General features: G+C 42.4%; 1 protein-coding gene across 1 annotated transcript in view; it reads right to left on the bottom strand.

Moving 5' to 3' along the window:
- Positions 1 to 104: 104 nt before the first annotated feature.
- Positions 105 to 23,859, bottom strand: part of LOC122761391 (leucine-rich repeat-containing G-protein coupled receptor 5-like) — a 27,721-nt gene continuing 3,966 nt past the window's right edge. The window contains exons 2-20 of the mRNA XM_044016638.1: positions 18,879 to 18,950; positions 17,299 to 17,370; positions 17,075 to 17,146; positions 14,817 to 15,032; positions 14,143 to 14,214; positions 10,732 to 10,800; positions 10,569 to 10,640; positions 9,454 to 9,525; positions 9,284 to 9,352; positions 8,465 to 8,536; positions 7,858 to 7,923; positions 7,499 to 7,570; positions 5,995 to 6,066; positions 5,075 to 5,200; positions 4,325 to 4,482; positions 4,010 to 4,093; positions 3,690 to 3,933; positions 3,459 to 3,613; positions 105 to 2,837 (exon numbers count right to left, since the gene is read on the bottom strand). Of these exons, the coding sequence (XP_043872573.1) occupies positions 2,122 to 2,837; positions 3,459 to 3,613; positions 3,690 to 3,933; positions 4,010 to 4,093; positions 4,325 to 4,482; positions 5,075 to 5,200; positions 5,995 to 6,066; positions 7,499 to 7,570; positions 7,858 to 7,923; positions 8,465 to 8,536; positions 9,284 to 9,352; positions 9,454 to 9,525; positions 10,569 to 10,640; positions 10,732 to 10,800; positions 14,143 to 14,214; positions 14,817 to 15,032; positions 17,075 to 17,146; positions 17,299 to 17,370; positions 18,879 to 18,950 (2,551 nt within the window). The 3' untranslated portion in view covers positions 105 to 2,121. The remainder of the gene's footprint in view (positions 2,838 to 3,458; positions 3,614 to 3,689; positions 3,934 to 4,009; positions 4,094 to 4,324; positions 4,483 to 5,074; positions 5,201 to 5,994; positions 6,067 to 7,498; positions 7,571 to 7,857; positions 7,924 to 8,464; positions 8,537 to 9,283; positions 9,353 to 9,453; positions 9,526 to 10,568; positions 10,641 to 10,731; positions 10,801 to 14,142; positions 14,215 to 14,816; positions 15,033 to 17,074; positions 17,147 to 17,298; positions 17,371 to 18,878; positions 18,951 to 23,859) is intronic.

The raw sequence follows: 23,859 nt of genomic DNA, 5'->3' as shown, positions 1-23,859 counted from the left end.
AAAAGTATTTAGCATCAATGCTAACCAGCTGAATACGGTGTTTGTCTTGAATGCAAAATGTTTTGTTCGACATAATCAGCAAAAATCAGAGACAGACGACTCAGTGCAGTTACATCCACGTTGTTTTTTTTGTTTTTTTTACAAACTACAATAACAAAAGCTTACAACAGAAATGAAGATGAACAATATTAAAAAATAAAAGCTTATGTTTTTGTTTTTATGATTTTTAAGTGCTGGTCACAGAGAATTGCAGCAGTTAAAACTGTCACACAGTCGGTGTCAGAGTCCGGTCCATGTACCATGTTTTTAGAAGTCCAAAATGACACATGTGCTCTTCTCATGGAGGATCCAACATAGTATTTGGTCACGTGTCAGAAAAAAACCATGAGATGTGGATGAATCCTTGAACGTGGAACTTGAGTCCCTGGTGTTTTCCAGTCGCCTCCAGGTTAATCTGCTCCATTTGATGAACGCGTTACTTTGGTATTTTACACATAAAAAAACTGCGTAGCAACATATCGTTTAGGCACAGAATAGTTTTTAGTACCTGCTCTGACGAGGAACTTCTTTCCAGCACTTTCAATGGCCGATGTCTACTCAAGGACCTTGATTTTTTTCCCCCCAAATTCACAAACTTTCAAGGATTATGAAGGACTATTGGGGAGCTACCTTTAAGGGACTGGAAAAAAAAAATGTAGAAACTTAAAAGAATTTTGATGACCCATGGGAAGCTTCCTTGAAATCCTTGAAAGTTTGTGAATTTGAAAAAAATCAAGGCCCTTGATAGTTTTTGAAAATATCCCTAAAAAGACATGGGTCATTGAAAAAGAGCCAAATGACACAAAAATGCTAAACCTGTAAAAATTACACTTTTACACTCAGAGCAGCCATCCTGAATTTGAACTTAAGGCAGGAATCAGAATTTCCGAGTTCCTCGTCGGAATACTCAATTGGAACGCCTAAAGTCGGATTTCCAATGCAAAAAGTCCAGATTCCATTTTTTTTTGATGTTAACATGTTGCTACAGCGTTTGTTTGCGCAAAAATACCACGTAGAACCGCATTATCTTCTCAACTGGAATGCTGTCAACTCGGAGATAACTTCTCTCCCAGCTGCAAATATCCAGTGTAAATGGAGCGCATCCTCTGAAGGAGTTTTGACGACTTGTAATTACAAACTCCAGGGGGCGCTCCAGCTGAAACGTCCATCATGTTTGTGCCAAAGTCTCACGCACACAGTTTTTTGGATGTGAACGAAGTTCATGCAGCACTTTTTCAGACTCATGCAGACGTTTAAACGTTCCAAGAGAGACGGGAAAGAAAGGAAAGAGAGAATAAGTCCTCATCATCAAACAGAGAATATATACAAACATCACAAACATCGTTTTCAAAGGCATTTCTCACAGTCTACACATGATTGTCACAGTTATTACAACACACTACACACTCACAGAGGTGTGAGTCTGTTTGATCCGATTTCTCTATTTATTTATTTATTTTTAAATGACCTTGTAGAAACCTTTTTTTACTTCACTAACGAGAAAATAAATAAGTGAAGGATCCGTTGTGTTTCTGAACATACGGTAAGAGTCTGGTTCCTGTTTTCGGTTCGAGGCTCGGTGACAAAACTCACACGGGCGCCTCACTTTTCACACACGCTCGCAAACACACACACACACACACACAGTCAACAGCTGCAACATTTGGTCGCACGGTTAGTAACGCAACACTGCAAAGCATGAAATATTTCAAAATAAAAGCCACGGGAATATCTGAAGGTGCAGTCACACTGAACAGAAAAAAAATGTTCAAGTCGTGTTCGTAAGTCGTACTCGCGTCACATTTACGTTTATTCACGTATTGTTCGCGTTTATTACTTGGGCTAACGGCTACTTTGCGCTAATGCTCATGCTAAAGCTTAGGTCAGTGTGACCGACAGCTAGAATTTCCAGAACGATGATAAATTGGGAAATTTGAAGACTCAAAATATTTGCAATATTTGCATCCAAGACAGAGAGTGAAACTCGCGCTGCGTTCATGGCGTTTGTTTTTCTTTCACCGTCCTTTGCTACATGTGCTGCCGCTCAGTCATATCAGTGTGTGTGTGTGTGTGTGTGTGTGTCTAATAATGTGGAACAAGCGCCACTGAGTGTCGCCTCTCGCTCATTATTCTTCCTCTCTCCTCCTCCTCCTCGCCCGTGCCTCCGAGTGCCACCAGCGCCTGAGTGGAGTCACACGATTGCTTCTCTGCGTCCTCGTCGTACGTCGAATCCATTGTCATGGACGCTGGTCTTCTTCCTCCTCCTCTTCCTCCTCCCCAGTGTTTCCTCGGCACAGCCCCACAGGTGCGCTTGGCCAGCGCTGCCAGCTCCTCCCTGGCGAGCGGGTTGAACAGGAGGTAGAGAAGCGGGTTGACGCAGGACGGCAGCGGCGCCACGAGCAGCAACATCCCCTTCGCCGCCTCTGGTCCGGCGGCGGGGAGGCGCAGCAGAGAGGAGGAGGAGAGGAAGGCCACCGGGAGGTAGAGGAGGCAGTCGGAGAAGAGCAGCCAGGCGACGTGTCGCGTCAGCGCCGCCTCCTCCTCCGAGGGAGGCGGGGCTTTGTCAGCGCGGCAGTAAAGGCGCGTGTAGGCGAGTGTCATGACGAGGAAACAGAGGGAGTCGAGGAGCACGAGCGAGACGGAGAAGGCCAGGGAGGAAGAGGAGGAGGGGGAAGGCAGCGGCAGGCAGAGGGAGGTGCTACTGTGTGTGGCCACCAGGGGGGGCAGCGTCACGGCCACACCCAGCAGGAAGCACAGGAAGATGGAGAGGCGGAGGGAGATCGGAGACGAGCAGCGACCTGAAGAGAGAGTGAAATTAGAAAATGTAAAACGGAATTTGTGAGTTGGCTAATTCTACATTGTCGCTAACTATAGCTAAATGTACATTCTTGTAAACTGCGACCAAAACCTCGACTCAATTATCGCACATATTTTCAGAATCTAACTTTAGTTTTTGTTCTTTGTTTCTGAAACGTCAGAACATCCGGAGAATTTCTCAGATCTTTCACAGACTTGACATGACATCACATTAAGCACATTTTTCATCCGAGTTTAAACATTTCAAAATTAAGGGGGTTGAAAGGTGTGTCTCAAAGTACGGACACCCATTAAATTTGGGGCAGGTTCAAACTTAAACCTCAAAAACCCAACTGATTATAAAATATACAGCCTAGAAGTGCTAGAATGGCCTTAGATTAATTCTGAAAACCATCTTGGTTATATTTTATTCTGTAAATGGAGCAGAGAAGCTAAACTGTCCGACATGAATGCGTCTGAAAAGCAACGCATGGAAGAATTTTGGGATCTGACCATAAGTAACAAACAAATCTTAGCTGTTAGCGCCCCCTGTGTGAGGAGGTGGAGCTACACAAACAAACAAACAAAAAAAAACATACCCACAGAAAACCCGACCACCTCACCTCTGTGTTCAAGAGTCTTGCTGCGTCGCACGTTAGCGGCCAGGCATCGTTCCAGAACAGCCACGGTGAGCAGGAAGAGGCCGGTCTGCGACGCAAACACGCACAGGAAGCCGCTGAGCCGACACAGGAAGCTGCTCTCCCACTTTGCCCCGAACCTGCGACAAACAAACAAACACGTTAAATATATGATATAAGACTGTGGTACGATCTCCTGCTAAGAGCTTTCCGTACCTCCAGAAGCTGCCGAACGTCCAGGCATCCACCGCCGCCAACCAGCCACTCCACACTCCCATCAGGCCATTCACCAGGGCCAGCAGGCCAATCAGCAGCTTGGGGGGTGTGACCAACGTGGCCGGGGAACAGAACACCGACAGCACGACGAGGCTGTTGCTTACGAGCGAGAGCACGGCGACGAGCCACACCCCCACGCGGATCAACCAGCTGCCGAGCAGGTGGAGACAGGGACGGAACGGACCTGAGGGGACATTTATACCAAAATGTAGGTGGCGCTAAAGCTCCAGGCAGGGACTGTGTGTGTGTGTGTGTGTTACCTGGTGCAGGGCTGCAGTGGACCGAGTGTTGAGGTTTCGGTTCTTCGTCAAACTCCATGAGGAAATCGTCCCAGTCCTGATCCACTGCAGAGACACAGAGACAGTTAACACACACCCGTCGTCTGGGTCTCTCAGTCGTCTCCTCGAGTCTGTCTCCAGTTTCTGTCCACTTAAGTCGGCAGTCTGTTTCCAGTTTGTCTCTAGTCTGTCTCCAATTTGTCTCGGGTTTCTACCGCAGTCTGTCCCCAGTCTGTCTCCGGTTCGGTTTGGTGATAATCTCATTGACATGCTTTCGTTGTCGTCATCACAGTTCACCTTGTCTGGAGACGTCAGCGCTGTCTCTCCCAGTGGAGTCGGCCGTCTCGTCCCTCTCCCAGGACAAACCTCCACCTCCTCCTCCTCCTCCTCCTCCTCCTCTCCTCTCACAGGAGATGAAGGCACAGCACTGGAAGGCGTAAGGTAGCTCCATCACCCTGAACACACACACACACACACACACACCAGCATCATTTCTGGTTACATTCAAACACTTGGATAATTCACTTTTACTACACCTGCTGTTCACTGGAATGTCCCCGTAAATACTTCCACACACACATAATGAAGACAGATTAGACCTGAGGACATGGTGTGTGTGTGTGTGTGTGTGTGTGTGTTATAAATTCCACTTAAAGGAAAATTCCGCAAAATCACCCCCCGCAGTGTTTGGATTACGAGTGATGGAGGTGTGTGTGTGAAAACACACGGGCAGTGATGTCAAAAAAACATATGATGTCTGTTTCCGAGCAGGAGGCCAGAGGCGTCGATGATGTCATCACCCGCACCCCCCCCCCAGCGGCAGCCATGTCGGAGGTCCGTGCGGCGTCACATCAGGCAACGTTTTGTTTGGTATTCCATGTATTAGTTATGGTACGCGAGCCGTGGATTAACGAGAAACTGTTTAAGTCATTTTCCCCCTGTGTTTATTTACAGACTGTGGGTTCAATATCGCGCACACATGTGGTCGCGGACATAAACTGCCTCACGTCAGGTACACAGTGTGTGTGTGTGTGTGTGTGTGTTCACCTGACTCGCGGCAGGTCCTCTCGAGGCATTAACTCCATCAGCTGATCATTTCCGGCCAATCGCAGGTGAGTTAGACTCTGCAGACCAATCAGAGGCAGAGACGACAGCTGATTGGACGTCAGATCGCTGTAGAAAAAAAGAGATGAGAAACAAAAAAACTGTGACAAACAGAAAGATTCCAGTATTTTTCTTGCATTTTTAATTACATGTTTGGCATTCAAATGGATGAGTCGTGACAAGCCAGCAACGCCAGCTAGCTTTGGGGAAATGTTTACATCATACGATAAATGAAAACAAGGGCAGAAAATAATCTATCTATCAATCTATGCTAGTTAGCGAATTATCTATCTATCTATGCTAGTTAGCAATCATCTATCTATTTATGCTAGTTAGCGAATTATCTATCTATGTAAGTTAGCAATCATCTATCTATCTATGGTAGTTAGCAAATTATCTATCTATCTATGCTAGTTAGCAATCATCTATCTATTTATGCTAGTTAGCAAATTATCTATCTATGCTAGTTAGCAAATTATCTATCTATGCTCGTGAGCAAATCATCCATCCATCTATCTATCTGTGGAAACTAATCCATGAGAAAACGTTTTCATTGACAATTTAAAGAAGTCAAAATTTTGACATATTACGTTTGCATTCACTAAAGAATGAACACAGAACTCTGATGTTATGAGTACATGGGGTGAGCATTTATGTGAACTCATCTCTTGAATATGACGAACAAAACGGGATTGTAATGACTGAAAGTGACAAACACGGGATGTCTAAGTTTCCCCCCTTAGAATCTCCTTTACAAGGTTTTCCATAAACACAGCAACTTCCACACGTGTGTACAGCGCCTGAGTTTGACACAGCGGCCTCGTCCTCGCAATTTATTTAGCTCAATTTTGCCGTTTACTCACAGTTTGGTCAGAGCGGGCAGAGCCGAGAAAGAGTTGGGCTTCACTGACGACAGGCTGTTCCAAGACAAATCGCTGTGGAGACAGAGACATGTTCATGTTCAGCGTCAACATCAGCAGGAACAGATGCTAACAGCAGGTGTGAACGCAGAACGCCGGCCTGTGGGCTGTCAGCGGCTGCACATGGTTCCATTTAAAATAAGTGAACAACAGAAGAGATAGAACTGTAAAACATCAGAGAATTGATCACAGGGACGTCGAGTTCTTCCACCGCTGAGCGACACATCGCACTTTCAGATGTTTTTATGTGTGAAAAAGTCATTCTAGTACCTCTCTAATTGTATTGAACTCACATTAAAGGGTTTACTGGCAAAAATATGAACCCATAAAGTAAATGTTTAATCACTCCAAAATAAAACACGTGTTTGGCTTCTAAAGCCTTAGAAGAACGATGTGTCTGTGGGTAGCCAGAACTCTGAATTTCCCAAGTTCAAGGGAGGGTTCCTCCTACAGGAACGCCCCCGTGACTCTCAGTTCCGATATAAATAGAAACACAGGTTGCCATCTCGTGCCGCCATCTTTCTACAGGAGCCCACACGGACAAACCACGTGGCCAGAGCGTGAGACGTTTCTGGCTCTGTGAAGGCCATCGAAAGAGTTCCCTGAAGCGTTTCAGGAAGGAAGTGGTGACCATAAGGTGAACCTCCATTTCTTTACAAATGAAGTCTCAACACTAGATGGCACTAATTCTCACACATTGGACCTTTAAATACAATTATGTCCTTTTGTGGGATCTAAACCCCCCCAAAAAACTTTCAGAATTGAAATCAGGTTTGGGTTCCATCGCATTGGCCGCCACAACAGCCAAAGTTTACTTGAATTTAGATCTTTGTAAGGTCCAAAAAACTTACAAACCTCTCTTTGTCAAAGTTTAGGGTTAGGCACGTAGTTGTCACGGTTAAGGTTAGGAATGCATGACGTCTACGATGTGTCCTCACTAGGACATAAAAAACAAGTTTGTGCATACATGTGCCACCATTTTGTGTCTGTTCACAGGGTGACAGTTGGGCAACGTCAACACAAAGAAGTGCATTGCATTTGGAACTTGTAATAATGTGCGCTCTAGGTTTAACTAATAGTCCGCATGTTTAACTCAGTATTTTATAAATAAAATCGCCGTAGCAACGTACGTACCACAGGTTCACACACATAACAGCGGAGATAACAGAGACAGATACGGAGCCAAAGAGGCGATGTCTTCATTTTTAACAGTGTCAGCTTTTTTTTATTTATTTATTTATTTATTTGTTAAAACTCTGTGTGTGTGTGTGTGTGTGTGACATGTGTTTCTGTTCCTGGTGGAATCCAGATGACTTGAGGACACTAGTGTGTGTCCTTAAACCTGCTCCACGCATCACTGAGCAGAGACCACCTGCATCTGTGAGTGTGTTTCCACTGCAGCGGGATAATGAAAGCAGTGTGTGTGTGTGTGTACACATGTACTTACAGAGAACACAGTGACGTCAGACCATGGAAGGTGTTCTCCTGCAGCTCCTCTATCTCATTATGGTGCAGATCTCTGAAACACACACACACACACACACACACACACCATTACATCACATTTATCAATCACTTTTACAACTTTTTTTCTTCTTTTTTTTGAGAACGGACCCATAACGATGTTAATTATTCCCATGATGCACAGCTGGTTGCACTTGATTGGTCGCCATGGTAACGGTTACATAAGTCTTTACGCTGGTTGTAAGAGTGAAGAGTTGTTTCTGTTGTTTCTGATCCACAGACACTGAGACACTGAGAGACACAGACGTTCAATTAAACAGTGAAAGTGAAGGTGAAACTCACATTTTCTGGATGTTTTCACACCCGGAGAAGCTGGGAAGAGTCTGGATGTGATTATAGGAGAGGTCCCTGCAGAGAGAGCGCTGATAATTACTACACACACTGAACACATCACGCTAATCTATCGATCTAACTATCTATCTAATATAAGCTAGTTAGCAAATTATCTACTATCTATCTATCTAAGCTAGTTAGCAATTATCTATACTATCTATCTAAGCTAGTTAGCAATTATCTATACTATCTATCTAAGCAGCTAGTTAGCAATTATCTATACTATCTATCTAAGCTAGTTAGCAATTATCTATACTATCTATCTAAGGTAGTTAGGAAATTGTCTACTATCTATCTAAGCTAGTTAGCAATTATCTATACTATCTATCTAAGGTAGTTAGGAAATTGTCTACTATCTATCTAAGCTAGTTAGTGAATTATCTATCCAAGCAAGTTAGCAAATTACCTATACTATCTATGTAAGCTAGTTAGCAGTTATCTATATTATCTATCTAAGCTAGTTAGCAATTATCTATACTATCTATCTAAGCTATTTAGTGAATTATCTTGATTGATTGATTGATTGATTGATTGATTGATTGATCTTTAGACTCACAGCAGCTGTAGGTTTGGGAGCTGCTCACACACTGAAGAGGGAAGAGACTTGATACGAGCTCCTGTGATGGTCCTACACACACACACACACACACAGTGAGTTCAGGTGCATCAACAACAGTTATTTGTGCGATTTGTGTTGTGCAAAGTATAACGGTGCATTCAGGTGCCCTAGTGGATTATCTGTTCAGATTCAAAGATGAATCATGTTTTTTTTTTTTTACTGCGATGCATTCAGGTACAGACCCAGTGTAGTGCAGTGAACTACGTTTGGAGAGTAGTGGTGCATGTAGGTGCCTGGGAGGGTACTAATTGACTGATGATGCATTCAGGTGCATTCAAATCATGTTTACTGTAGGTGAATGATGTTGTCTGTTTGGTTTGGTGCGTTTATGTGCACTAAAGTTAAAATGATTGTGTTATGGTGTGTGTTACAGCTCGGTGTGGTGTGTGTGTTACAGCTCATTAAACGCTCACTTTGTTACGTTGTGTTGCTGCAAAATCAAAAAAGATTAAAGGCTCACAGAGTTTTGTTTTTTCAGGACGTTGAGTCAGAACGGTGGAGGAATGTTTTATTTCCACCACATCGACGACGGCTTTGAGAAAACCAGGTTTAAAAAATGGGGGGAAAAAATAAAGAGTGGAAAATAAACACAGCGGAGGTGTTTTTATGAAACAGAACCAGACATATGGGTCAAAACAAGACGCAGGAAAAGGGGTTTTAATTTCAGGAAAACAAAGTTACACTCTGTCGGGTTGAATAAAAACAACCCCGGCGTATTAATAACACTGTGTGTGTGTGTGTGTGTGTGAGACTTACAAACTCTCCAGGCTTTTGGTTCCTGTCAGATCTGGAAACTCGGTGAGATCTGCGGCTCCGTTCAGAGACCTGAGATAAAAATGTTGTTTATGTAAAAGTGGACTTTTTGTGAGTAAAAAAACAAACAAAAACCAAACCAAACCAAAAGTTACATATTTGTTGTTTCTTACAGCGTGCGAAGCTCCGGCAGGTTCTGGAACGCCGAACGTCCGACAGACTGGATCGGATTGTCGTAGAAGAATCTGAGGAGAAACCCAAACAGGGACACGTGTTCAGGTTAATATGAGACAACATCAACAAGTCTCACTGATTGTGTTTTTGTTTACTCCAGACGCTTTACGTTGGATAATAATCAGTTTTGTTTTCTTTCCCTTGGGTTTCCCGTTCCTTGTTTCCTGTTTTATTTTGTAGTTTCCCCTTGTGTGTACCTCATTAAGTTCACTTCCTGTCTTGTCTTCCTTCATGATTGTCTGTGTTTCACCTGGGTTTGATTATCCCGGCCTTTGTTCAGTTTGGTCGAGGGCTGTTAATCGATTTACGATATTAATCCAAAAGCTATTTCCATAATCGATGAATCGCTTCTCAGATGGTCTGATTTTTGTCAGCTTCTATCATCTGTCGTTTATTTGCGTTTGATTTAAGTTAATTTTTGTTACTTAATTTATTTAAGTAACAAATAAATCCTTAACATGGGAAATAAAAACAAGATATTCCATCATTTCCAGATTTGGGAAACAATCGGCTCGACGTTTTTCAACATTTTCTGACATTTTACCGACCAAACAAAAACTCGGTTAATCAAGAAAATTATGGTCAAATTTTCTTTAATCCTTGTTTTTAATTTTTTTTGCCATTTTGTGCAGTATTGACAAGTGGGAGGAGTTTATTTTTCATGGAGGTGGAGCTACAATACATCTTACGACTTCATCAAGATGCACAATTTCACTGCAGGCGAATGAATCAAGCAAATTATCCTAAAACATGATTATTATTATTTTAGCTGCTTAAGCCGGAATCATGTGATCCACGTTTGCGACAAACCATTAGCTTTGAGATTCTTTCTCCATCCCGATGTTTCACCATAAATGGAGGACGGCTGCTGTACTGGACGTGTGCACATCCCGTGCCAATGAGATCGGGCGAATAAGGACAAAGGCGGGGCCAGTGATAGCCCCAGGACAGAAGTCATGCTTTTTATCACAACACACACAACGACAGGAAGCTCCGAAGAGTTTGCAAGTAGAAAACCAAGTGAGTGATTTCCATATTTTTTGGCGGTACCTACATGGTGATGAGTGACGGGTTCCCAGTGAAGGCGTGCTCCGGGATGGACTGGATGCTGTTGCTATGGAAACCACTAAAGGGGGGAGGACAAGACAGACAGAAGTTACGGTTTTTCCAAATGTCCTGGATTTCTGTGTCTGAAATTAATGCAGATCTGGACTCACAGCTCTTTGAGGTGACTGAGCGAGCGGATGGACGTGGGAAACTCCACCAGGCTGTTGTAGTTCAAATCCCTGAGAGAGTGAGAGAGAGACAGAGAGAGGGAGGGAATAGTATCCTTAACTTGGAATCTTTATAATAGAAAACGTTACGTCTCGACATGGAATACCAGCACTAAATTGGGAGTGGACAGATAATTGTTAAAAACTTTATACTGGTCTTAAGTTGCAATAGTCAGGTCTAAGGCGGGGCTAAACAGCTCTAAAATCGGAATAATAAGATCTAATGTGGGAATGGGCTGTAATAGCGGAATAGTCTGATCTAAACTGGGAAAAACTGGCTCGAAAGTGGGAAAAGTGGCATCTTAATTGGGAATAGTCATCTTTAAACTGGGAATAATTAGATCTAAAGTGGGAATTATCAGCTTTAAACTCGGAGTAATTAGCACTAAATAGGGAAAAGTGGCATCTTAAGTGGGAAAAATCAGCTCTAACAGTTGGTTAAATCAGTCTGCTCTAAAATAGGGAAAATTCCCTTCTACACTTGGAAAACCGATCTTAATACAGGAAATCCCCTGCTGTTGACTGATGATTCCCTGACCTAGAGGCAGGCAGGGAATATCACCTTCAGAGTTGGAACGCTACATTTTCACTCATATTCCTGTTTCCGTGTTTGTAGCATGGAACGTCGGTTGTGTTACCGGGAACGACAGCTGAACGGGAGTGCTGGGATGTGGGAACGCCGACTCCAGATCGGGGAAAGCGTGTCACGTCAACGTTTGCGTTCGGAGCGTCACGTTTTAGTCCCTCCATTTTCCGACGTTTAAGTTTATTAAAGAAACATTTTTACTGTGTCTCCGTCTTTGTGTCGTCGCTTTCATCACCGGAGACGACGGCATTCATCCATTCATCCACACATGGCTTCAATTAGCTCCTCCCATCCATCTCTGGGACACAGGTGGCTATTACACACACACACACACCATTAAATAGAAATTGCTTCAGTCTGCTTCAGCGTGTGTTTGTGCTCGTGTGAGGACGGTTTGGAAGAACCTTGTGATTCCTAATTTCTAAATATGTTATCGACGGCCGGTCGTGATTAGAGTGCCACAGAAGAACGCAATTTCAAACTGATTATGAGACTATTTATAATTGCCTCAACTTTCATGTTCCATATTTACAGTGATGGGTTTCTGACGCCCAATCGGCTGACTGTTGTGGGTGGAGCCAGTCTAGCTACGCCCTGACTGTACTGTACCATTCAACTTTGGTACCCCAAGGGAAGGGTGTCAAAGAATGGTGGGGGGGTTGGTTATTTTGGTTCAATTACTAATGAAAACGCAAAAGAAATACGTACCGTACTGTACTAAACCAAAACATTCCACTCAGTGGAAACACGGCTATTGATTAACGAAGACCAAAACATCAATAAGAGTGAGTGTTTTTGGTTGTTGTTCTGACAATTATTGCTAAACAGTGACACTTTTTGTAAAAAAAACTTTGGTACATTTTTTGGTAAAAGTCTGTACTTTTACTTTGTTATTTACATTTCTAGCAACTTGTACTTTTACTCCACTACATTTCCTCTAACTGTCTTTGTTACTACCAAATAAAATCAGAAGAAGAAGAGTTGGTATTATGGTCTGTATTTATAACGAGCTTTTCTAGTCTTGATGAGCTGCTTTTACATTACAGTTTTCACCCAAGAAACCAGCAGAGGGCGCATGCAAGGATTCCTATCCTCTACTGTAACATGATAGAACATTTTAGTCAAACGCTGCTGGAGCTTCCTCCTGTTGTTGTTTTTTTTATTCCATAATGACAACTGTGTTGTTTGCTGTGTGTTAGGAGGGCGACATTTGGGACAATGATCGAACATCAACAAAAACACACTCATATTGATGTTTGCTAGAGTGCGACATTCTCTTGCGTTTTCCATTGAGTAGAGGAGACGCAGACACGGCCGCCACATGAGAGTGTGTGTTTTTCTTTACGTCGTGAGCCCAGACGCTTGAGTCAATTATTTTTTTTTGCTGTTTTCATTTCCGTTTCCTCGGTCTGTGTTTGTGTTTGTGGTTTCAGATGAACACGTCGTTCTGCTGCGGTTTATTATTGCTGATGGCGCAGGTACACAACCTACTTGCACACGCACACACACACACAGGCAGCATGTGTGTGTGTGTGTGTGTGAATAGTAATTATGATTAGCATACAGCCAGGGCCACACACAGAGCCTGTCCCACACACACACACAGAAGTATTTCCAAATGAAGGCAGTGTGTGTTTGTGTGTTTAAACCTGCTTCTCTGGTTGACTGAGAAAACAGAAACATTTCTACAGACATACACACATTCCTCACATTAAACACACACAACATAAACATACGCAGGTTAATCCGGCCACGACTGCAGCTAATACCCAACAATGCTCTCGCTGCAATGAAACTGAGATCGATGAAAAACAAATACACTCATGAACCTGATCAATAACGGACATTAGCGGAGTCTTCCATCATCGGGACAACTGCTATTACACGTCTCAAGGTCGAGGTATTCACATTTTAACCCTGATTTATGTAGAATCACTGACCTGATGGCACTTTTTAAACCTAAACCTTAAACAAATGTTCATTCAGAACTTTTAATAGCAATCGATTAGATTCAAATTCCGAGTGTTTTAATAAAACAAACTACAAACCAATTTGAAGTAAGACACAAACAGAAAAACCTCGAAACACAGGAGACAAGACTGGGAAACACATGGAAAAACTGCAACATCAACAAGACACAGGTGAAGACACAGGAAGTCAAACTTAACTAGGAAGTAGTACAAAGAAACAAAAACCGGAAACCAAAGAAAATCAAGGAAAACAGAAAGAGCAACAAACTCTCTCTAACTTGGTGTGACATGAAAAATATTAATGTTTGCATAATACATTGTCTGGGCAAGTCCAGAGACAGGGAGGACGCCTCCTATTGCTGTTGTAGTTGTTGTGCAATTGCGGGTAAATGTCTTTCTAGGAGAAAGATTTCAGTTTGGTAACAATGGTAACCTTCACTGCAAAGAAACGGGTAGTTGTTTTAAAAAAGTATGGGCCCCAGGATTGAGCCGTGGGGAAAACCACAACATATCTTATCGCTTGTACATGGATATTTATCAATTAATGTTGTAAAGATGAAATTTGAATGGGAAGAAAAACGATCCGATCAGCGCAGCCTTTTAGCTGTAATTCCTCCAACATCACCAGAGGGCGCTCTTTATGCGACTTGTTATGACACTTGTTATGATGTTTCATTAAGAGTATAAATTAAACTTCTCTCACTCTCTGTCATCGCTTGACCTTTCACCCCAACCCCAACTCAACCCTGAGTGCCGCAGCTCCCCTCCCCCCCCACACACACACCCAGAGAAACTTACAGCGTCTCCAAACTGTGGAGTCCGTGGAAGCAGCTCGTTCCCATGGAAACGATCCTATTGTTGTTGAGATGCCTGTGGAGAGAGAGAGACTGATGGACTAATGAAGCAGACAAAGAGTGCGTGTCCGTGTGTCCGTGTGTGTGTTGCTTTCTAAAAAAGGGGCCCCCGGGGCCTCTCAAGAAGCTTTTTTATCCTTCGGTAATTTCATGCAAATTAGCTTCAAGACGATTGGACAAAAGAATTGACAGCAGACTTCAATGCTGCCGCCCTGAATGCTATCACACACACACGCACACGCACACACACACACACACACACACACACACTCAAAGTGTGTTTTGCATGTTATTAGGTGCTAATACAGACGGACAGGGACAGTCGCTGCTACGGTCAAATTTAAACAGATCCTAGCAACAGTCTGCACGCACACACACACACACACACACACTGTCACATTCCTGAGACAACATTGGGACGTAAGGAAAGTCTCACAACATTGCGTCACACAAATTGTTTTGCTCAAGTTCAAAACATGGGCGATCACTTCCTGTCTCAAGACTACCATCACAGCATTTGCTGCCAGGATCAGACGACACAAACGATTATGATTGTGAGAACACGGTGAGTAATTCAGGTGTGTGTTGTGTTGTGTGTGTGTGTGTGTGAGGACGTACAGCACCACCAGGCGGCCCAGCTTGCTGAAGGCGTGGTCGGGGACGTGGCTGATGAGGTTGAGGGCGAGGGTCATGGCCTGTAGCGCCGGCAGGTCACGCAGCGCCTCCACGGGCACCACCGTCAGGGCGTTGTCGTCCAGCCACAGGTGACGGAGCAAACGCAGGCCAGAGAAGCAGCCGGCGGGAACGCCAGAGATGTGGTTGGCATCGAGACGTCTGTGATGATGAGAGAGAGAGACACTGACACTGTGAGTAAATCAATTCTGAGCAACAACCACTGACACACACCCACACAATGGCCATCATGTGGCGCTAGAGAGAGGCCACCAATAACTTTATGGAATTAGCTCAAATTCCACTTTTCATGAAGCAAGCAACACCTTATGAATCGATGTAATCAAATTCATGGTATTTCATTTGTTTGAAAATATACCTTTTGGGAAGTTTTTTGTTTGTTTTTTTTGTTAGCTTCCTGAGCCCCGCCCAAGGTCAAAAATCGCAAAAAAAAAACCTGGGAGTGCAAAGAACAAGCGAAAAAAACAAAAGTGCCTTTTTAACCAAATAAAATACAATAATTTGAATAATTACGTCAATATTTTATTTGCAATTTGTGTGTTGTTTGATAATACTGACACAAACTTAGAGTGCAGGTTATCATTGGGAAAAGATTGGCCCTAAAAAGAAGATTAAGACAACCAATAGAGACGAGGTGCTATTCCCGCTAGCATACTTTTGGCCACGGCTGTGGTTGCCGTGGTAACCCACATACAGGTCCGACGAAAGTCGAGGGCGGACGTTGCTGCTATGCGGCTAGTGGGAGCACAAAATGTGAAAATGTGTTTTTGAACGACAATTCTGTCAAACTTCTTCGGATCGCCCAAAGAACGAGATCATTGATCGTCTTCTCCCTCTGATTTACAGCTTTAATTATCTACTCTGTGTGTGATTCCTTTCTTATTTTCTTTCACTTCGTCCAGAAATCCTCTGACGCCGCTGCAGAGGAATCTTATAGGTCGAGTGTTTGAGCAGCACTGGAGACCGATTGCCACTCCGTCGCTGCCTAATGAGCTCTCAGGGAGAATAGAGGTATTTTGTTGAGTACATACTTAATGCTGAGAGGATTGTGTGTGTGTGTGTGTGTGTGTGTGTGTGTCAGTGCCACACACACACACAGCTACACTTCTTTAGACTCGACATTGACTTCCATTTATTTGCACAAACTAAACACAGCCTTAAACACAACTAAAATTCAAATCTTAGCCCTAAACTTAAACAGTTCCTCACAAATCAGGTTCTGCCTCATGAGGACCAGATTTTGGTCTCCATGAGGACTACTGGTCCGGACACGGTCAGTGTTTATGTTAAACCCAAGTGAATTGTTAATAACTAAACAAAACTCTTAATTTTACCCCGGTAGCCCCGGAATATACTTCCTCCTAGACCTTTAAAGTAACAACCTCTTTTAATAATGGGTAATTTAATTTACAAAGTCCTTAAGGGATAGTTTAAGTGTGTTTCATGAGGAATTGACACATACTGTCAGAGTTTGATGTGTTTTTTCCCCCTCCTTCTGAGCCTAGAACCAGATTTTCGACAGTAAAATAAAAGGTCAACCTCAAACATTTTACACCACTATTAAGTCTACAATGTCTTAAGAACATGTTCACGTCTTTATCTCACTCTGAGACAGACTTTTCCAACAGGAAACTGAAGTTTGTAAAGCGCTCACTCTCCCACACCAAACCCCATAGAGAAAATCAGTGATTTTAGCTCAGGGGGACACAGGAGCTGCTGGTCTACTGCTGCCTCGTGTGGTCACTTTGTGTCACTGAGGTGAATCTGAACGAAGGATTTTCAATACCGAATTCACAAAATAACGCATTTGAACTTAGTGATGGAGGCAGCAGTGGATCAACAACTCCTGTGTGCTGTGATGTTAAAATCACTGATTTTCTCCATGGACTTTGGTGTGGGAGAGTGAGTTGTTTCACAAAGGGACACAAACTTCAAAGCCTGTCTGTCCTTTACAATAAGTCCTCTGTTCGCGAACAGAGAGAAGACGAGGATGGGACTTCACATAATGGGAGAGACGGTGGACGTCGCCATTCTTATACGCTTATCTACACACACACACACAGACACAGGTAAAGTTTCAGTATAATTATTGTGTGCTGTTCAGACTGAGAGAACACTGGAGTACTGTATACATTATTGTACCAGTCCTCGTCCATGTGTGTGTGCGTGTGTGTGTCTCTCACAGTGACTGCAGGTTGTGCAGGTCCTTGAACGCCTCAGCAGGGACAGACCTCAGCTGGTTGTTCTGGAGCATTCTGGAAAGACGTAATTGACAGGAAATAAAGAAACAAAAAAAACCCATCATAAACATCACATTCAACGACTGTTCAACTGTGTGTGTGTGATCAATAGCTTATATTGACATACTGTATTGATTGGCAGTGATTGTGTGTGTGGACAGACTTACAGCACTTTGAGGTTGTAGAGGCCACTGAACGCTCCCCGGGGGATGAGCGACAGATCGTTTCCCGCCAAACGCCTGAGACAGAGAACAACACACAAATCACGACCTGTCTAAATGACGTATCCATGGAAACAACATCTCAATCTCCAAATAGCCAATTTTGAGAGGAGATTCAGACCGTGAACCAGCACTTCCATAAGTGTTAGTCATAGTCCACTAGTGGGCGTTTGAGGTATTGTAGGTGGTCCTCAAGAGAAATGGCCATAATGGCCATAACACACTAGCAACCCAAACTAGCAAACCCCAAGAAAACACATGTAACCCCCACGAAAACACAAGTAACTCCAAACAAAACACTAGTAATCTCCAATAAAACACTAGTAACCCCGAACAATACACTAGCAACCCTAAACAAAATACTAGCAACCCCAACTAGCAAACCCCAAGAAAACACTGGTAACCTCCAATTAAACACTAGTAACTCCCAACAAAACACTAGCAACCCCAACTAGCAACCCACAGGAAAACACTAGTAACCTCCAATTAAACACTAGTAACTCCCAAAACACTAGCAACCCCAACTAGCAACCCCAGGAAAACAGTAACCCCCAATTAAACACTAGTAACTCCAACTAGTAACCCCCAATTAAACACTAGTAACTCCAACTAGTAACCCCCAATTAAACACTAGTAACTCCCAACAAAACACTAGCAACTCCAACAAAACACGAGCAACCAGGAGTTTCATTAATGCCTTTAAATTCTTCACTAAATATGAACATAACCCATATTTAATGTAGAGTTGATAGAAAATGATGACACACATTATTATAATCAATGAAATAGTTTGAGTACAGCATCAGTGATGTGTCAACAATCAAAGATCGGTCACCTTCCAGTAAACATGACGTTTGCTGAGGCCACGCAGAGTTCAGCCAGTTTCCCCCAGCATGCACCTCTGCGGTGTCCTATCGCCGTAGTGACGTTTCTTGCACCGCGGTGACAAATATCACACACGCGCAGACACACGTAGGAACACACATTGCTGGCAGCCGAGCGGCACAGCAAAACAGAGTCGTGTTCGGGGTCCCTGTAAGGTCAGCCGTGTGCTCCGCCGTCGCCACGGCGACTCAGGTTTAAGTTTAGCCGCCTTGCGGCAATTAAATTTGTATTTCTTGACATTTTATTTTTGGCATGACACTTTGATCATACAATAAATGTAGGTTTCAGCCTTTAATGTGACTTAATCTGAGAAATAAATGCAATTAATCAAACATAAAAGTAGATTTCTGACATGACGGCAGGTTCGTCATGTTTGTTTTTGTGTTTTGTGCGTGTGTGTGTTATTTATTAAATTATTTACTGTGTTGTGTGCTGAAGCGTTCACGGGGTCGTCAGAGGCTGAAGCTGCAGCTGCGGCGCAGGTGATAATCCAGCCACGCTGAGGTGAGGACAGATGGGATTACATATCACATCCTCACAGATATCTGAGCCCCACCGTCCTCGTGTCGGACACTCATATCAACCAGGGTTCATGAACACATCGCTGGGCTGTAGCACGTGTGTGTGTGTGTGTCACTCACAGCTCCTCCAGAAAGTGCAGGTTCGACAAACCTCCGCTGGACAACGTCGTCAGATTATTCATACTCAGATCACTGCCAACACAAACACAGAGAGAGAGGGAAGTGAGCGTTAATGTCGCCCGTCCTTGTTGACACACACATTGTTGTGTAAATAAAGTCACAAAGAAATATCAAAAATATGAAAAATAAATTAACTTTTCGACTTAATAACAAAATACAAGTTGTTTTTTTACTTTTAGTGACTTTCAGACTACATTTTAGCGTTGTTTAGGCAAACGGTTATCTTTTGGCAAAAATATAGTGAATTGTTTAGCTTTTTTATTTAACCTTTGGCAAACAATTTGCCAATTAAAGGAAGGTTAGCCAAAATAAAGCTGACATTTGTTGACTTTCTGAATGCATTTTGGCTGTCGTGTCTTTGCTATCATTTAGCAAACACTTGGCTGACAATTAGCTATCATTTTGGCAAACTACATGTTAGCGTTGTTTTGGCTAACGTTTAGCTTTTTTGTGTGTTATCTTACATGTAGTGACTCTCTGACTAACCTTTGGAAAATGTTTAGCAATTTCTTTGCTATTTCTAAATAAACTCTTTGTTTAAAAGTTTGCCAATTCAGGCAAAGTTAGCCAAAACAAAGCTAACGTGTAGTTCTGAACAGGTTTTGGCTGTTGTTTCTATGCTATCATAACACTTGGCCAACTACTGGCTATCTTTTGGCAAACATTTAGTGACTTTCTAACTAAATTTAAACTGTCTTTTGGGTAACATTTAGCATTTAGCAAGTACTGCTTTTGCTATCCTTTGGCTAACCTGTGTCTATCATTTGGCAGACATTAAGTGACTTTCTAACTAACGCTTAGCTCTCCTTTGGCTAAATTTTAGCAAGTTTAAGGAATCTTCAGTTAACTATTGGCAACCGCACTTGTTTGAGGTTGGTAGTTGATATATATATATATATATATAGATATACACAGTATATGTCATAAATATAGAGATACCAGGATTTTAACTAAAGAATATCACTGAAAGTTTCATCATGGCGCACACACACACAAACACACACACACACACACATCACTCCCGCTTCAAATAGTGAGAGAAATGAGTCAACACACACCTAAGTGAGAAACAAGACAGGAGTGGAAGTTACCAGAAAGAGAGAAAGCAATGAATGAATGGATGAATGAATGAATGAATGGATTAATGAATGAATGAATGAATGGATGAATGAATGAATGAATGAATGAATTGCTCTAAATTTCCAGGATTACGGGAGGAAATATGTGATTTTGCCACATGGGTACAATAAAAACAATGAAACAATTGTGAGTCAAATCCAGGTGACCTCAGAGTCTCTGATGGTCCAGGAGACACAGGTACCTCGTCTGTGGTGTGTTATTGTGTTTGTGTGCAGATTCAACCTTCTTCGTCCTTTTCTTTTCTTTTCCTTATCTGACCCCGTCCGCTTATATTCCGCTATCTATGTGTATGTGTGTGTGTGTGTGATAACCATCAGGAGGTAGCGTCTTTCCACTCGGGAGACCTCGTATGGAGACAGACTGTCTCTGTCTCTCTCACACACACACACACACACACACACACAGTGAAGGTGTGTGTGTGTTGAGGAACTTTCTCAACACACCATAAAGCCTGTTAATGTGTGAATGTATATGCGTAACTTTACAACTCTGTCGACAGGTAGTTCAGGCGCACAGAGGAGGTTTGTTTGGCCTCATATTTAGCAGAATGTTCCTTTACTCTGGGCAGACCAACAGTGTTACGGCACACTGGTTTTTACAGCCTCCACACACACACACACACACACACACACTGTGTTTGAAAGCACTGTCCATTCATTTAATTTATTGGCGTAAACACGCAGACATATATCTACTACAGCGTTTTCACACGCTGAATTGTTCACTAAACCGGACGGAGACGTGTTCTCTGCATGTGGTCATACGTGTATATGTAGCTAAAAATAAACACAGTGAAAACATAGAGGCTATTTACAGAAGAATAGTGAGGTTTTTCATGTTTACAGAATGAAATACTTGGTTCATGTGTCCTCGTAATGTTTCTTTAACTACGTGAAAATGTAGTTAAAGTATCTAACGTTGCTTGTTAGCTTTTTCTTCTTAGCTGTAATCGTTGTAGTTTTGAGCACAACTAGCCAATGCTAGCTTTGGTCCTGTCCAGGCAGGGTACTGTATTTTATCATGTACTGTTAGCTACTGCAACGTTAGCTTTTTCCACATCTAGCTAATGTGAATCAACATATTTCTGCTAACATAGCAAAACTGCTAGGTAGCTTTAATATACAAAACTAACACTAACTAATAGTTACGTTCAGTATTATTTACCTTTAGTTAGCAGATGCTCTGTTTGCGGATGTTCAGTCACTGTAATGTCCAGTGTTATTTTAGCTATTTCCACATACATCCTATTTCCTATTCCTGCTAATATCACAACTTATACCTAAATTATAGTTAAGTTATAGGTTATTTTAACTAATATGTAGCTTCTGGTAGCATGTGCGCTGTTAGCTGATGTAGAGAGATAAGTTATACAGGGTTAAAATGTGAAGCAAATGTTGATGCCCATGTAGTTTAGCACATTTTGCTCATATAATGAGCATGTGCCCCCCTGTTAGCTGATAGTGGATTATTGTTAACTTTACTCTGATAATAGTTTATTGTCTATGTTTTTGTTTTATCAGCACAGCTAATGCAGTTTAGTTTGTTATATCTAAGAAGACAAAAAGACACTTGTACCAGCATTTGACACCGTTCTTTGTTGATTTATGGACTTTAAAATAATCATTTATAAGTCCATTTCTTGCTCTGCGAAAGGTTGTATTTGGAGAAGACTTTTTTTATTATTATTTAACAAAAACGTTGAATATTTTTAAAGTAATGTACAATTTTTTTTTATAATGTTTGGAGATTTTGTAAATAACAGTAAAACTGGTTAAGGGAAATTTTTCCCTCTCAGGTGAGTCACCGCTCACACAAAGAGGAACCATTTAAATGGCATAAGCGCAGATCTCTGAGCTGATTTTGTGTTTGTGGACAGAGGAGTCAAAGAGGCACGTATGACGTGTCCGGACACAGGGACGAAAGAAAGACAGAAAGAAAAGACGGATGCATTAACCAAAACTGTTGTATGGTTGTTTTTTTTCTCCCTCTTCCCCATAAAGAGATAGATGAAGCTTTGTCTTTTTTTTTCTCCCCCGTCTCCTCGGGCTGAAACTGATGGATATCACACGATTATTCAAATGTCCACCGCCTGCAGAAAGACAAACTCCGAAGACGGGGGGAAAAAGGGCACTTGTGTAGTTTTGTGACAGTGAGGCCTCGCTCTGGTTTTGTCTTCTTTTGCTCTTTCTTTCTTTCTTTCAGTGTTTCGAGGGGCGGGGGCGGCGGGAGGGGAGGGGGCTCCTCCTCCACCCCCACCCCGGAATGAGTGGATGCGGGGGGGGTTCACGTCTTCCCGTCTCCCATAGAGGAAAAAGATAAACAACAGTTTGCTACACACATTTGTGTTTGACCACAAACAAACAAACCTCTAAAACGCAAACATTCTGGCAATTTTTCAAATTTACGGGAATTAATGGGAATTGGGAAAGTCTGGTAAATGATCTGTTGTAGCAGGGCCGGCCCAGGCCTTTATGGGGCCCTGAGCTGAATTTGAATCACAAAAGTGGGCTCCAAAATAAAACTACACTATTTCGATATCTAAATATATGTTTTTTTCTCCACACACTATTGAGGGGGCCCCCTGATCACCAAAGGGGCCCCAAGCAGCCTCTGAGGCAAGGAATAATTAATATTTTACTCAACATTTTTGTTTGGTCAATGAAGGAATTAAATAAAGTCAAAACAAACGTGTGTATATCTGACACAGTTTCTTTAAATTAACCCAAACTGCCAGTTATTTCTCATTAAATTACTGATTTATGACATTAATTACGTGCAAAACAACCCAAAATCTGCGACCTGCTGACATAACGGAAGTTGCTGCTGTCTCATTATTATCATTTATAAAGAAATTCAACCAATACAAAACAAAAAAAATGTCTAAATTCCACTCAAAGACAATGGATTTCTGCACGACAACAACAGAGTCAGACCTGCCACAGAAGATACAGAGAAACAGCAAATACACACAAAAAAGACCTTTTTTTAAGCTTCTTTCTGGACTAAAAAAATGCTCTGTTTCCAGTTTAACCAGTTAAAAAAAAAAATCACACATTGTTAACTGTGATTCCATCAACAGCATCACTCTGTCATCTGCCTGACTTCTCACATGACCTCACAGGAACAGAGTGATAGTCCATTTACCTTTCTGTCGTGTGTGTGTGTGTGTGTGGCGCAGCACTTAGTGGCACCTGAGCTCCGGTGAACCTTGACAAAGCCAAATATCTAAACATCCTCTTGCTCGGGTAAATGGACGAGGCCTCTCTACCTGTGAGGTCGTGAGAGAGGTCAGACAGACAATAGGAGGCTCACCTGTCTGTCTCTCTGTCTCCCTGTCTCTGAGAGGCTTGCAAGATGGCTGCCACCTTGCTTGTACTAAAGTCATCAACTCGTCCAGACTTCTCATGCTCCGAGTTCACGATTCATGATTTTCCCTGCATTACAAAACACCGTCCTAGTGTTGTCTGTGCTTCCAAAGTAACTTGTTTATCCAGTGTACTAGTTAGCAACCGTACATACAATCTTAAGATTAACCACAGAATAACCACTCCAAAACTCTAAATCTCCATGAACTTTCAGAGAATATTCGTCATACTGCGCAATGTGTCTGATTGGACTAGATTAGCTTGCTAGTTAGCAATAGATGCTGTAATGCTAACATTAACCACATAATAACCCCTTTAGCCTTTAGGACCTATCAGAGGATGGATGGACTAGAGAAGCTAGATAGTTAGTGAAACTAGGTATAACTACATTTTGGGTACTGTTTACATTTGAATTG

The sequence above is a fragment of the Solea senegalensis genome, unplaced genomic scaffold (assembly GCF_019176455.1).
Source record: "Solea senegalensis isolate Sse05_10M unplaced genomic scaffold, IFAPA_SoseM_1 scf7180000014705, whole genome shotgun sequence".
In the NCBI taxonomy this organism is placed as follows: Eukaryota; Metazoa; Chordata; class Actinopteri; order Pleuronectiformes; family Soleidae; genus Solea; species Solea senegalensis.
This window is presented reverse-complemented; position numbering and strand designations above follow the sequence as displayed.